The 13,851-nt window shown below is 59.4% G+C and overlaps 1 protein-coding gene across 14 annotated transcripts in view; it reads left to right on the top strand.

The window, feature by feature from the left end:
- Positions 1 to 13,851, top strand: part of TSNARE1 (t-SNARE domain containing 1) — a 153,555-nt gene that overhangs the window by 67,862 nt on the left and 71,842 nt on the right. For 13 of the 14 annotated variants that reach the window (XM_027063772.2, XM_027063773.2, XM_027063779.2 and 10 more), the window contains 3 exons: positions 1,385 to 1,475; positions 4,128 to 4,202; positions 4,681 to 4,740. In XM_027063772.2, coding sequence (XP_026919573.2) covers positions 1,385 to 1,475; positions 4,128 to 4,202; positions 4,681 to 4,740 — 226 coding nt within the window. The remainder of the gene's footprint in view (positions 1 to 1,384; positions 1,476 to 4,127; positions 4,203 to 4,680; positions 4,741 to 13,851) is intronic. The other variant, XM_027063770.2, reaches the window with a different exon arrangement.

A 13,851-nucleotide genomic window follows, 5' to 3' on the forward strand; every position in this document is an offset into this window, starting at 1 on the left:
GGGGCAGTGTGGGGGCCAGGGGGCGTGGGAAGGAGTGTGGGGGCCACGGGCGTGGGGGGCAGTGTGGTTACCAGGGGTGGGGGCAGTGTGGGGGCCAGGGGGCGTGGGAAGGAGTGTGGGAACCATGGGGCGTGGGGAGCAGTGTGGGCACCAGGGGGTGGGGGGCAGTGTGGGGGCCAGGGGGCGTGGGAAGGAGTGTGGGGGCCACAGGGCATGCGGGGCAGTGTGGGCACCAGGGGGTGGGGGGCAGTGTGGGGGCCACGGGAGGAGGTGTGGCAAGGTGGATGGAGGGCTCAGTGGTGGGTGCGACCGTGTGAGTGAACCCTTCCGCTGGCGGAAGGGGGCTCACACGCTGCACCCCCGAGGCTGGCCTGGGGTCTCCTTCCCATCCTACTCCCCCCTTCACCTTCCGGCATGGGTGACTCCCCCTCTTTATGCCACATGCTTGTATGGCCCACAGGCAGGGGCCAGGGACCCGGCCCACGTCTGCCAGGCGTCCACCTTGTCAGATGGTGCCCCCGCCCCCACCTCTGCCACACAGGGTCCTGCAGGGAGCAAAGGGGGCATCAGGCTGCAGCTTGAAGGGTCAGGAGGGCTCTACTCTGGTATCTGTTGGGCCCAAAGCCAGGCCAGGGTCCCTTCCTTGCCCCACGTGTGTGCCTGCAGAGGCCCCGGGGCTGGGTTCCCCCCCCCCGCCCCGGCCCAGTGTCACTCCATCCAGAGGGACAGCGGTCAACCCAAGCCGGTGAGGGGCTGGTCTTTTCAGTCCCTTCCAGGTCACCCTCAGAACCGTAAATTGTGAGCGGCGGGGAGGCCCGGGCCCAGCCTCCCTGTGCTCCTGGGTCAGGAGGTGGGAGTGTCCCCGCAGCCCACAGAGCCGTGGTCCCAGGCATGTCTGCGGCCCCCCCTGCTCCCCCAGGTTCCCGACTGTTGCTGACCCTGGCGGGGGGTGGCCCTCTCCCCAGGGAGGGCTCGTGGCCGGCCTCCTCATGCTTGCCTGTGGGGTGTGGGGCCGCCGTGCACAGAGGGGGTCCGTCCCGATCCAGGTCTCACTCCTGTCATTCTCTCCCCCTTCCTCACCCCTGTCTCTGCCCCAATTCTCTGCTCCCTGCTGCCTTCTCCGTCTGTGGGTGTGTCTGTCCGTCCCTCTCTGGGCCTCCAATCCTCGTCCCCTCCCATGGCCGCTGTCTCTTGTGCCTCTGGCTCTTTCCTTCCTGGGATTCTCCCCTCCCGTGTTCTCGTTCACCACGCGTGTCTCCTGCCCTCCCCTCCCCCTGCCCTCGTCTGTCTGGCCACCTTTCTGCTGCCCCTGCCCCCACTTCCTCTCCGTCTCCCCCTCCGTCCGTGCTGGTCCTGCTCCCACCCCCACCCCGTCCTGGCTCAGGCACGCGGCGCAGCAGGGGACCAACAAGACCGTCGCGGCCAGCGCCAGCGCCTTGAAGCAGATGGCGGAGCTCCTGCGGGGCTGCTCCCGGGTAGGTGGTCCTGGAGGCCATGGGAGGGGGGCCGTGGCAGGGGGCCCCGGGGACACTGACGTGCCCAAGATGCCCACGCCGGCCTGGGATCGGCCAACGTGGCTGCACGGGCTGGAGCTCAGCGCGCTCACTGGGCGCCCACTGTATGCTGGGCGCTGCTGTGGAGTCCGTGTCCCTGCTGGGTCATCCCGACGGAGACGGATGAACCTCCCCCCCCCCCCCACATCTCCCTGCCACCCAGCCTGCCACCCCTCACCCTCTTTGTCACCACCGTCATCTCTGTCCTCGCCAACGCCACCGCTCGTCATCAGAGCACAAGCATTACCGCTGTGGTCACAACTGCCCCTTCACAGCCCTGACCCTCATCACACCTCCCTGTGGCCCTCCCCCCTGCAGCCCCTCCCCCATGGCCACATCCCCTCTGTCCTGCAGCCCTTCCCCCCACAGCCCCTCCCCTGTCATCTTCACCGTCGGCCTCTTACTTCCCTCCACCCCCATTTGCTAGGTCAGCGCACCCCTGTCTGCTGTCCCTCCCCGCCCTGCCCAATCCCCAAACGCTGGAGGGCGCTTGTCACGAAACGGTAAATACCCTCAGACCCTCAGCCGCCACAGAGCGGGATCGTGCTCTTAAGTTGTGGTTTTTCCCTGCCCATCACACGGTGCCGGGGCCCCCTCACGCTGCCTCGGCTGACGCGGGTTCTGGGGACGCTCAAGTCCAGCCTCCGCAGAGAGAGGCGGGACGCTGGTGAGGAAGGCGCACCGTGGCTTTCCGGTGGAATGCCCGAGATGCCAGCTGTGCTGCCTGAGGTCCGCTCAGTGACAGAGGCTGGTGCAGAAGCCATGCGTTGTGTCGTGTGGCCCCGTTTGCACAAAGGGTCTGCAAGACGCAGACCTGGGCGGACCACAGGGGTGGGGGCTGCGTGGCTGGAGGGGAGCTGGGAGGGCCCGCGGGGCCCCAGGCGCTCTCTGGGCCGGTGGACGGGGGCACGGGGAACGGTGCTTTTGTAGCGTTGGCCACGTGTGTGGCCTCCTCACACGTGGCGTGGCTCTTTGCTCGTGGGCTCCGTGTTGCCTCCTTCATCCAAGAGCATGTCTCCAGGGCCTCCTGTGCGTAGCTCTGCACGCCGCATCCGCGTTGGGCGCTCCTGGCCGTCTGCGCATTGCTGTTCCCACCCCCGTTTATATGGAAGGACCCTGAGGCTGGGAGAGGGCCCCGTCCGGAACTTTGTAGCCCCAGGGAGTAGCCTTGGCTAGATCGCAGCCCTGGTCTTTCTGGGGCCAGAGTCTGTGGTGTCGCCGGTGTCCCCTGGTGAGGCCAGGGATCAGAGCTTGAATCCCTTGGGGGTCAGAGGGATCACTTCTAGCCTAACGTGTCCTTCCTTGTGTCCACCCACCTGCCCGCGTAAGAACCCAGCACACGCTGAGCACCTATTCTGTGCCCCTGGGAGAAGGACACAAGTGGGGTCCCCTCTGAGGTGCTCGTGGTCCCCTGGTAGCACACGTGGCCGGAGGGGCTGCAGGGGCTGCTGTCCCCGCAGAAGAAAGGCCGTGCCCTCACATGGGCTGCTGCTGGGTCTCACGGACCGGAGAGCCGGAGGCATTTTCTCAGTGCCTGGGCTCTTAGCTCTGTCCCGAGGTGCGCGTGTGGGGCCCCTCGCAAGGGCCTGAGCCGGACGCTCAGAGAGGGCTCCACAGACCCGCACCTGCTGGCATCGCTGAGGGTGAACAGCCTGCCTGCGCGGCCGCAGCTGGTCCTCCGCGGGCTCGCGTGGGGGCGCAGGGTGGTGGTGGGGGGGGGGGGTGGGCACCAAGCCCAGGGGCCGAGTTCAGGTTGGAGGTGCCCAGGGTCCCCATCGGTGTCCCGTCCTGGGGTGAGGGTACAGGGCGCCGGTGTGACTTTGTCTGTGCCGGTGCTGCGTGGAGGGAGGGGAGGGGAGGGGCTCCTGGCGGCCTGTGGAGCTCACACGACCCCGGCAGGCAGCCTTCAGGGCTTGCTCGTCCTTCTCTGCTCTGGAAGTATGCTCGAGCACCACTTTTCTGCCAGGCGTCCTTCTGGGCACCAGGGCGCACCGGCAGACACGCCAAGTCCTGTTCGGTGCAGGGGTGAGGCCGTGCGTGCTGCCAAGCTCAGTGGTGAGGGGGACGGTCCGACACTGGGGGTGTCAGCTGCAGCCTTGCGTGTGGCTGGGTGCAGGGCTCTGGGTCAGTGGCCTGGCTCCACCACCCGTGTGGCCTTGAACCGGCCCCGTGGAACTCAGACTGAGGTTTCCTGAGCCCTCAGGTAGCGAGATGTTGTGCGGACCAGACACGTGTATGGTATAGGCCCAGCGCCTGGCTCCGCGGCGGGTGCCGAGGGTGTCGTGCGTGGGATCGCGGGGGGAGGCATCTGCGGGGACGCAGGCCGAGCCTGTGGAGCCCATGCTGGTGTCTGAGATGGCACGAGACGGCATGGGGCGAAGTGGATGGGGCCGAGCCCCGTTCCCAGGGCAGAGGCCTGACGGCAGTGTGGGGCCGGGTGGGGGCTGGGGGCATGGTGTGGCCTGCGCCCTGAGGGACGGGGGGCCGAGGAGTGTGAGGAATGAGCGGCTGGAGGAGGCCACAGGGCAGGACAGGGCCTCGGCTGCCTGTTGAGGCCACACTCCCTCTTTGCAGCAGGAGCATCTCCAGCTGGACCGCCTCAGAACTCAGCTGTCGGATGCCATTCAGCGCTACGGCGCAGTGCAGAAGGTGAGGCACTCCTGGCGGGGTCGGCTGGCCAGGTGGGGGTGGGTCTCGGTCCCTCGGGCACCCGCTCAGGCACTCGTGTCCCCAGGCTGGCCTGGTGTGGTTCTGGCCCCCAGAGCAGAGGGCTGGGCCGGAGCCACAGGCTCCCAGTGTGTGCAATGGAGGAACCTTACCGTCTGGTGCCCAGGAGGCATCAGCAGAGCCCTGCCGGGAGGTGGGACAGACCCTCGTCCTGACGGAAGGACACGGAGACCCGGAGCTTAAGAGTGTGGGAGGGGGCCGCCCCCTGGGTTGTCAGCAGAGCCCGGCCAGGTGCCCAGCCGAGCACCCGGCTTTCCTGAGACCTGGACGTCTCCCTCTGGCCGCGGAGCTGACGGTGTGCATTGCTGTTGGTGACCGTCCCGTACTGCGTGCTCAGCTGACCATCTCTTCTCTCCTCCCCACCCTTCTGTTCCTCCCGTCTCCCTCTATTATTTAACAGAAAATCGCAGAAAAGTCCAGAGCCCTGCTTCCCGCCGCGCAGAGGGGCGGCACGCAGCAGGTGAGTGCTGAGGGACCGCCACGGTCGGGGGGGCATTAGGTGACGGCACAGAGTCCACTCACTGCCCTCGGTGCTTGGGGAGGCGCAGGGGGCGCCGAGGGAAGAGGCCCCATCTGGGGGAGGGGGATCTGAGTTGATGAAGGACCTTTTAGAAAGCCGGTATTCTGGCCTCAGTCCTCTGGCGCAGGCTTGAGACGGGGTACTGGGGGCTGACCGTCTGCCTGCCTTCAGGACGGGCTTGTTCCCGCCAGCCCTCCCGGGGGGAGAAACGGGTAGAAACTGGAGTCCTACACGAACAGGGCAGGGAGTGGACGGGAACCGTGTCTGAAGGTGCAGTGGCTGAGACTTCTTCAAAAGTGTCCAAATATTTCAAGCCACGGGTTGAAGAGCCTCCGTCATACACAGGATAAATTTACCCTGTTCCTTAAAAACCACCCTTACTCGTATCATAATAAGATTTTGAAAACCTAAGACAAAGATAAAATCCTAACAGCAGATTAAAACCTGAGGAAAGAAGTCATGTTATTTTATTTTTGAATGTTTGTTTATTTGTTTACTTATTTTTAATGTTTGTTTATTTTTGAGATAGAGACAGAGCATGAACGGGGGAGGGTCAGAGAGAGAGGGAGACACAGAGTCTGAAACAGGCTCCAGGCTCTGAGCTGTCAGCACAGAGCCCGACGCGGGGCTCGAACTCACGAGCTGCGAGATCACGACCTGAGCCGAAGCTGGATGCTCAACCGACTGAGTCACCGAGGCGCCCCAGTGTTTATTTATTTTTGAGAGAGATAGAAACCGAGTACAAGTGAGGGAGGGGCAGAGAGAGAGGGAGACACAGAGTCTGAAACAGGCTCCAGGCTCTGAGCTGTCAGCACAGAGCCCGACGCAGGGCTTGAACCCACAAACTGCGAGATCACGACCTGAGCCGAAGTCAGACGCTTAACTGACTGAGCCACCGTGGTGCCCCAGTGTTTATTTATTTTTGAGAGAGATAGAAACCGAGTACAAGTGAGGGAGGGGCAGAGAGAGAGGGAGACACAGAGTCTGAAACAGGCTCCAGGCTCTGAGCTGTCAGCACAGAGCCCGACGCGGGGCTCGAACTCACGAGCCGCGAGATCACGACCTGAGCCGAAGTCAGACGCTTAACTGACTGAGCCACCGTGGCGCCCCAGTGTTTATTTATTTTTGAGAGAGATAGAAACCGAGTACAAGTGAGGGAGGGGCAGAGAGACAGGGAGACACAGAATCCGAAGCAGGCTGCAGGCTCTGAGCTGTTGGCACAGAGCCCGACGCAGGGCTCAAACTCACGAGCCGCGAGATCATGACCCGAACTGAAGCTGGACGCTCAACCGACTGAGACACCCAGGCGCCCCAGAAGTGATGTTATTTTTAAAGGAGCGACAAGACTCACACCCGACTCTAAGGTAAATCAGTAGAAGCCGGAGGACAACAGGCAGAAAGCAATCGCTCACGTGGAAGTTTGCATTTGGTGAAGATAGTTTTCAGAAATGAAGGTTGAATGAAAACATTTTTAGAGAAACACAAACCGAGGGCATTTATCGTCAACAGAACTCTGACGGTAGCAGAGGGAAAGTGGTCCCAGGCAGACGTGCGGCAGCAGGAAGGGACGGTGCGTCCTGGGAACGCTGACGTGAGGACACGTGTGAGGCAGTGCGGCTGGTGAATAGTGGCCCCGGCCATGGGATCTGGCTGTGGGGCAGGTGGAAGTGCTCGGCCGGCAGCACAGGAGGAGGAGTAGCTGCGAGAGAGCGTGCGACGTCCCCATCCTCTGAGGAGTGATGAGAACCCTGATCTGAGGCGGCTGCCTGTTGCGTTAGGCAGGTGACACTAAAGGACAACATAAGAATATGAATTGTAAAATAAGGAGCATATGAAATAACGAAGGGTTAATTTAAAAGAAAACACGGGTGTCTGAGTGGCTCGGTCGGTTAAGCGGCCTTCTTTTGGTTTTGACTCAGGTCGTGATCTCACGGTTTGTGAGTTCAAGCCCTGCATCAGGCTCTACACTGACAGCCCAGAGTCTGCTTGGGATTCCCTCTCCCTCTCTTTCTGTCTGTATATGTCTCATGTCCTCTCTCTCTCTCTCTCTCTCTCTCTCTCAAAAATTTGGAAAGAAAGCAAAAAAAGAAAAAAAACAAAAAACAGGAAGGAAAGTAGGAAACAAATTGTAAGGTGGTGGATTTATACCAAATTCACTTATGAATTAGGAGAATGGCCTAACCCCTCTGATGAAAAGGCACACATTGTCAGATTTGGGTAAAAGAAAAAACCAGCACTTGTAAGCAACACACTTTAAATCCAGGAGAATGTTGAAAGTAAAAGGACGGTCAGAGATAACTATGAAACCAAAGAAGACTTGTGTCCGGTGCTGATACCTGAACGAGCGAGTCCGTGTGAAGAAATGTCGCTGCCGACAGAGGTGTGCTTCACGGGGATGACACGGTAATTCAGATGTAAGGTGTAATTCTGTATAGGCGCCTAATAACATAGCCTCAAAATACACAAGACAGAACTGATAGTAATAAAAGGAAAAATGGTAAATCCACAATTGTAGTTGGAAGTTTTAACACAGCCATCCAAATGACTGATGAGGTGAACAGAGGAAAGTTCAGTGAGGATCTAAAAGACTCGTCACAGTTAAGGAATACACTTCCGCCCAAGTGGACATGTCACTGCAGCCAGCCACAGGGGAGCGAGCATTCTCTGCAGGTGCAAAGCACACGCTGAGTCCAGTCTCGACGGATTCCAGAGCGTTGGTGTGACCCTGAGGACACTCAGACTGGCTCAATTAAACTCACATTTGGTAACAAAAAGGAAATTGCCACGCTTGAGAAGTGAAAGAATACAGTTTGAAGGAACCCATGAATCAGAGAAGAAGTCACAGCAGAAATTAGAAACCATCGTGAACAAAAATGAGAATGGCTAAGACCTGTGGGTGCAGCCAAGGCAGCTCCCAGAGGGAAACTCACAGCTTTAAATTCTTCCACTGGGAAAGAAGGAAGGATGAAAAATCACAGCTCTGATTCTCAATCTCAAGAAGCTAGAAAAGCAACAATAAATTAAATCCTAAGAAAATATATAGGAAAAGAAACCCAGAAATCAATGGAGTGTAAAATAGATACATAATAGACAAATTCAACAAAGCCAAAATTTGACTTTTTAGAAGGATTAATGAAAATAATGAACTCCTACAAGATTAATCACAATACAGAGAGAAAATACAAGTTACTAGTATCATGAATGACAATGGCTATAGCACGGATCCTACCAATTAGAAACAGCAGAGGTATGAAGATACTATGATACAACTTTATGCCGATAAATTTGACAACTTAGGTAAAATATAAATTGTTTTAGGAAAATGTAAGTTACCAAGACATACAGAGTCTGAGAAGTCCGGTGTTTATTAAAAAAAATGAAATCAATAACTAAATAATTTCCATAGTTAAAATCCCACCAAGAAAACCGTAGACCTAGATGGTTTTATTGGTGAATTCTTCCAGTGTTTGAGGAGTAAATATTACCAGTTTATACAAACTCTTAAGTATCTTAAATATCAAGAGGGAACACCTCCCACCTGGCCTTAGGAGGCCACCAGACCTTGATTCCAAATTCTTCCAAGGATATCACAAAAAGGAAAGTAACATGTTCTCTCGTGAGCACAGGAGCAAAAGCCCTAGCCAAATCACGAATAGACCGAATCTAGCAATATGTGATGGGGCAGTACATCATTATAAAGTGGGTTTAGTCTGGGAATGCAAGGTTAGCTGACATCCAGAAATAACCTGTGTCAGCTGCCATATTAATGGAGTAAGTAAGAAAATTTACTTGATAGTCTCAGTAGGGAAGATCACTTGGTGAACTCCAGCACCCATTTAGGGTGAGGAGAGAGACTCGGCGGACGGGTAGGTAGGAATGCCTTTAATCTGATGATGGGTGTCTTCAAAAGCCCCACAGTTAGCATCACACCTACTGGGGAGATGTTCAGATCTTTCCTCCTGCGACTGCGGACAAGACACTGTGTCTAGTCGTATCACCTCTACTCCCCACTGCGCTGGAGGGCGTGTCCAGTGCACTAAGACATGAAAAATAAATGAAAAGTAGAAGAATTGGGGCGGAGGAAAGCACTTCAGAGACATGACGGCATTACTAGGAAAGGTGATCGGATCTGCAGGTAAACTTAGAATTAGTAAGTGGGTGTAACAGGGTCAGTAGACAAGAAACATCGTGCTAGCAAAAGACAGCTTGAAAGTGAAATTTAAATGCCACTTGTATTAACATCAAAACTGAAAGAGGCCTTTGAGTGGCTGTTTGAACAAGAGTCCCGCCATGCAGTAGGGAATGGAAGGTCCGTTCAGGTCTTGACGCCGGACCGGCCGGGGGGTTGAACTGGGAAAAAGGATCCTGTTGAGCAGATGGCCAGTCCAAGTGCAGACACCCCAGCCCCTGCATCCCAGTGTCGGGGTCGCCAGGGAAACGGTGCAGTCAGTTACCGATAGAACAGTGCTGTGCTCACACAGAGACTAGCTGGCAAGGCCAGCTCCTGCGGTGGGCATGTCCTCCGTGGCCAGTGGGGCCCTCCTGGTGATGAGGCGGGGTTGTTGGCTTGCACGCATCCCTCTTGTGCTGCAGCGACAGGCCCCTGTCCACCCTGCCCCCGCCCCCCACCCGCAGTGGGCTTGGCTGAGTGCCACGTGATGCAGGTGCTTTGGCCGAACAAAGGAGGACGAGTTGAGTCTTAAACAGGGAAGGACGTTGTCGTCCAAGGCGCCAAGCCCGGCACAGCTGTGAAGGCTCTGTCTCTTGGTGAGAAAGTGCCCCAGGCCACGGCCCATTCTTACGTGGCCGAGAGGGGCCGGGAGCCCGTGTGCACGCGACTGCCATTGCCAGCATATCCTTTACCGTAACCCACCCCGTGCACAAAGAGCACTTCAGCTGGATCACAGACATACATGTGAAGGATAAAGCAACGGAGCTTCTAGAAGATACCATAGGGGTCTATCTTCACATCTTTATGGTGAGCTAACGTTTCTTACACAGATGAAAATGCACTAAGTATAAAGAAGAGACTTTGTTAGATTAATGCACCCTGAAGAGAGTGAAGAAGGCAACCTGTGGCATTAAAGAAGGTGTTTACATAACGTGTATCTGAAAAGGACTTATGTCCGTAACATGTAAAGGTCTCCAACAAACCAATAAGAGAAAGGCAGACAGCTACTTTCAAAAACCTAAAAGGACAAAAGCCATAGGCACATCACAGGAGGGGACATCCAAATGGCAGGTGGGGACACGTGTGCTCAGCAGCTGCCATCAGAAGAGGGAAAGTGACCCCACGGTGCTGTCACCACACGTCGCCCTGTACCACCAAAGTAACTAAGAACAGTCAGACACGCAGGAAAACACCCAGTCTGGTGAGGATGCGGGGCGGCCGGCAGCCTCGTGTCCTCGCACTGGAAGTGTGGAGCAGCACCGCCACTCTGGGACGCCGAAAGGTTCACTGGAGTCACGCATCTTCTTTCCCGTGACCTCGCCATTCCACCCCAAGCACAGAGCCGGGGGAGATGCACACGTGTGCCCACCAGAGGTCACACTGAAGAGTGCCCGTGGCAGCCGGACATGAGACAGCAGACTCCTGGGAAGGGAGCCAGCCTTCAGTGGAACGGCGAGATCTTCAGTGCGGAATTCACGCGCAGAAGCCTGTCGCCAGCCAGGCCCCCCGGCGTGGCCTCGGACAGGATGGCGAGCCAAAGAAGCCTGAAACCAAGGAGGACGGAGATCAAAAGCAGGCCAAAGTGGTGGGCAGTGTTAGAAGCCAGGCGGTGTTTTCCTTGGCTGGGGGCAGCCGAATGACTGGGGGGCTGGGATGCTGGCAGTGCTCGCGGTCTCTCCCATCTAAGAATTCAGACCCGCACGCTTCTGATTCGGGCATCGGACTGTACGTAGATGTGTTGTGTTTCAGCAGAATTTTTAGAAAAGGAAGGGAAGGGTCAGCAGTGCTTCTGAGAAATTGTGAAAGATCGGGTTATTTCCGGGAGTTCTGCAGACTGGAAACGACACGATGACAATCGTCCCCCGTTCGACGCGGGCACCGTTGCTGCCCCGATGCCGCAGACTGCGTGGCTGCTGGCGGTGGTCCTGGCGGGAGTGACGGGTGCCCAGCGGCCCCCTTCTCCCATCTGAGCCGAGTGTCCGCCCTCTGGGCCGTGGCCGGCGGCCACGTGGGCCAGTCTCAGGCCAGGTGAGGCCAGGCGGTGTGTGTGGGCTGGCTCCCGCCCCTCACGGGGCACCGTCCGTGGTCTGTGCTGCCGTCGGCCGGCTCGGCACGGATTTCCAGCAGAGGTGCGCGTGGCCGCGGCCGCGGCGGGAAAAGCACGCCTCACCTTCCTGTGCTCCCCAGAAATCCTGCCTCACCGCCCCGCTGGGCACAGGGCGGGAGGGCCCCAGCTCTGTTATTTCATGTGGCTGTTGGGGGAAGGGTTGCTACAGTCCTGCCAGTTCCGACGTTCTGGGCTTTGACAAGTCTCCAGAAACGTCCGTTAGCTCACAAACAGGCATTTACTCTGTGGAGAAATTGTGACCGGGCTTGGGCTGCGCACCCTGACCCCTGCCCTCCCACGGGTCACGGGTGTTCCTGCGCGGAGCCCAGGGTCAGAGTGCGCGAGAAAGTGGCCCGTTTCCCAGAGCCCCCGGGAACCCTGGGACCCTGGTGTGCCTCCTCCCCGCCTCCCTGAAGGCGCCGCAGGCCTTGCTTCTTCTCACGGGAAACCACTCACAGCCCCGAGGTCCGGCAGTCACGTTGGTTTGTGGGTCTCTTCCGTACAGAGCGGGACCCAAACCGTCGGCCTTGGAGGGAGGAGAAAGCCCTCTTTGTTGGCCGCCTCCTGAGCTGGAAAACCATCACAGGGCTGTCCCCTCCACGCCGGCCCCAGCGTCTTGCCAGCAAATCCCTAATCCCCAAATCGGGTCTTTGTGAGGAGAATAAAGGGACACTTTCTGATCCTTGCACGAGGTCAGGCGTTCAAGCCATTTCTTGCTGCCCTGTCTTGACACGAGCCGCTCAGGGAGTGCGGCCCGTACCTGGGGAGGCGTGGGTGGGCCGTACCCCGGGAGGCAAGGGCACCTGGGGAGGCGAGGCACGCAGACGCCCTTTGCTCCCAGCTTTCGTGCTGCTTCCGCGGAGCCCCAGACTCCGGGGGAGGTCACATGGTGCCCCGTGGCACGTCTGTCACGGGCGTGTCTGACTGCTTCCGTTAGTGGGTCTGTAGGGATCCTTGTATAGGAGCACTGTGGTCTTCCAGTGCCTTCTCCGGGGGCAGATGCAGTGAGGGTTCCTGTGTCCTGTCCCCGGCTCCACAGTGAGGGGGCCTCGGGGCAGCTGTCACCTCGGGGGATTGTCGCATGTCCCTGGGAAGCACCAGGCCCTGTGGAGCCTCCCGCTGCTGCTGATCTGGGACGGCCTGGGGGGGCGGGGGTGGGGGGAGGCGGGGCACACGCTCCCGTCTGGGGGCGACACCGTGGCTTCCACGCAGGAACCCGCGTCTGTGTCCCGAAGCCTGCCTGCGCTCACCTCCTTTCCTTGTGCGCCTGTGGACGGCAGTGAGGTTTCCCGTCCTGACCCCGGGGTGGGGTGTCAGCCCCGTGCCGTGGGGGTAGACCCTGGGCTGGGGGATCCGGGGAACTCCCCAGGGCCTTGCCACCTGGGCCAAGGCGCCGGCAGGCAGCAGGGGGGCCCCACAGGGTCGCTCCTGTGGGGGGCGCTGCTGTGTGGCGGGCACCGGGGGGTGTGGGGTCGTCGTCCCGTTCTGCAGATGAGGACGCCGAGGCCCGGAGAGCGTGCCGGCAGGCGCTGGGCCAGACGCCGTGGCTCGGCTGCGTGCCAGCCCCTCCTGGCACTGCTCGCTTCCTCCCGCCCACACCGGGAAGGGGGGGTGGTAATTGCCACCTTGGACCAGTAGTGCTTGTCAGCGGATTTTTTGGGTCTTTTATTTTATATTCACGTATCCACGTATTTATTTACGTAAAGGCCTCTGCTGACTCTGGGGGAAGGGGCTCTGCCCGTGGCATGTGGACTGGGGGAGGACGTGGGCTCTGGAAGGAGAGCTGGGTGAGTGCGGGCCTCACGGTGCCCTCCTTGCGCGAGGGTGAGCGCGTCCACCGCACGGGGCGTGGGCGGCACTGGAGAGAGCACCTGTCCCTCCGGGGCTCCTAGTGGTGGTCCCGTGGTCACGAGGGCCTCCCGCAGGCAGGTCGCCCGGGCCGTCCAGCCATCCCTGTGTTTCCTTGGTGTCGTCGCACATGCACACGTGGCTTTCAGGGTGTCCTGGGCCTGCCCGTGCTGGCGTCGGTGAGAACCGCGCTGAAGCCTTTGTGTCTGTGCACGGAGCTCCTGGCGTCCGTCCGCCGTGTCCCCAGGCCTGACGCAGGGTGGGTGGTCACGGGCCCTGAGCGCGCGCGGCACAGGCTGTGTTCTCCCTGCTGCCCGGGCCATCTGAAGGCCGCCTGGCGGGCCGTGGTGGCTGTGGCACGGCCAGCACCCTGCCACGTGGCCGAGTGGCACAGGAGAGCAGGAAGGTGGTCTCGTCATGAAGGGAAAGGAGAGGGTAGGCAGGTGGTAGCTTCTGAAGCCTCCTTGCGGGCTGACCACCGCAGAGCGACATGGAGTCTGGGGAGGGAGGCCCCGAGACGGACGTCCCGCCCTGCATTTCGGCCCCGGCCCGTCGCCAGCACGCACGAGGGGCTCAACAGGAGCTCGGGGCTGGCACTGGGTGACTGGGGGCGGCAGCTGTGTCCTGCTCTCCGTCTCTGGGCAGGAGGAGGAGCCGTGGGGCCGGATGGAGGGCAGGAGGGGAGCTGAGGAGGCCCGGGTGCGGCTTGGGGTGCGGAGTCAGCTGGGGAGGAAGCTGCTCCAGCCGTGGGCTCGGACTCACGCCCCCCCCTGCCACCCCTGGGCTGGGTGCACCACGGAGCCTTCAGCTGGGTTTCACTTGCTGCCTCTTGTGGGTTCCTTGGTCTCTCGGCCCCGGGTGTCCTCGTTCGTAAAATGGGCCCATAGTGCTTTGTCTTTTGCAGGTGGTCAGGAGTGTCAGAGAC

Source organism: Acinonyx jubatus, chromosome F2 (assembly GCF_027475565.1).
Source record: "Acinonyx jubatus isolate Ajub_Pintada_27869175 chromosome F2, VMU_Ajub_asm_v1.0, whole genome shotgun sequence".
Classification (NCBI taxonomy): Eukaryota; Metazoa; Chordata; class Mammalia; order Carnivora; family Felidae; genus Acinonyx; species Acinonyx jubatus.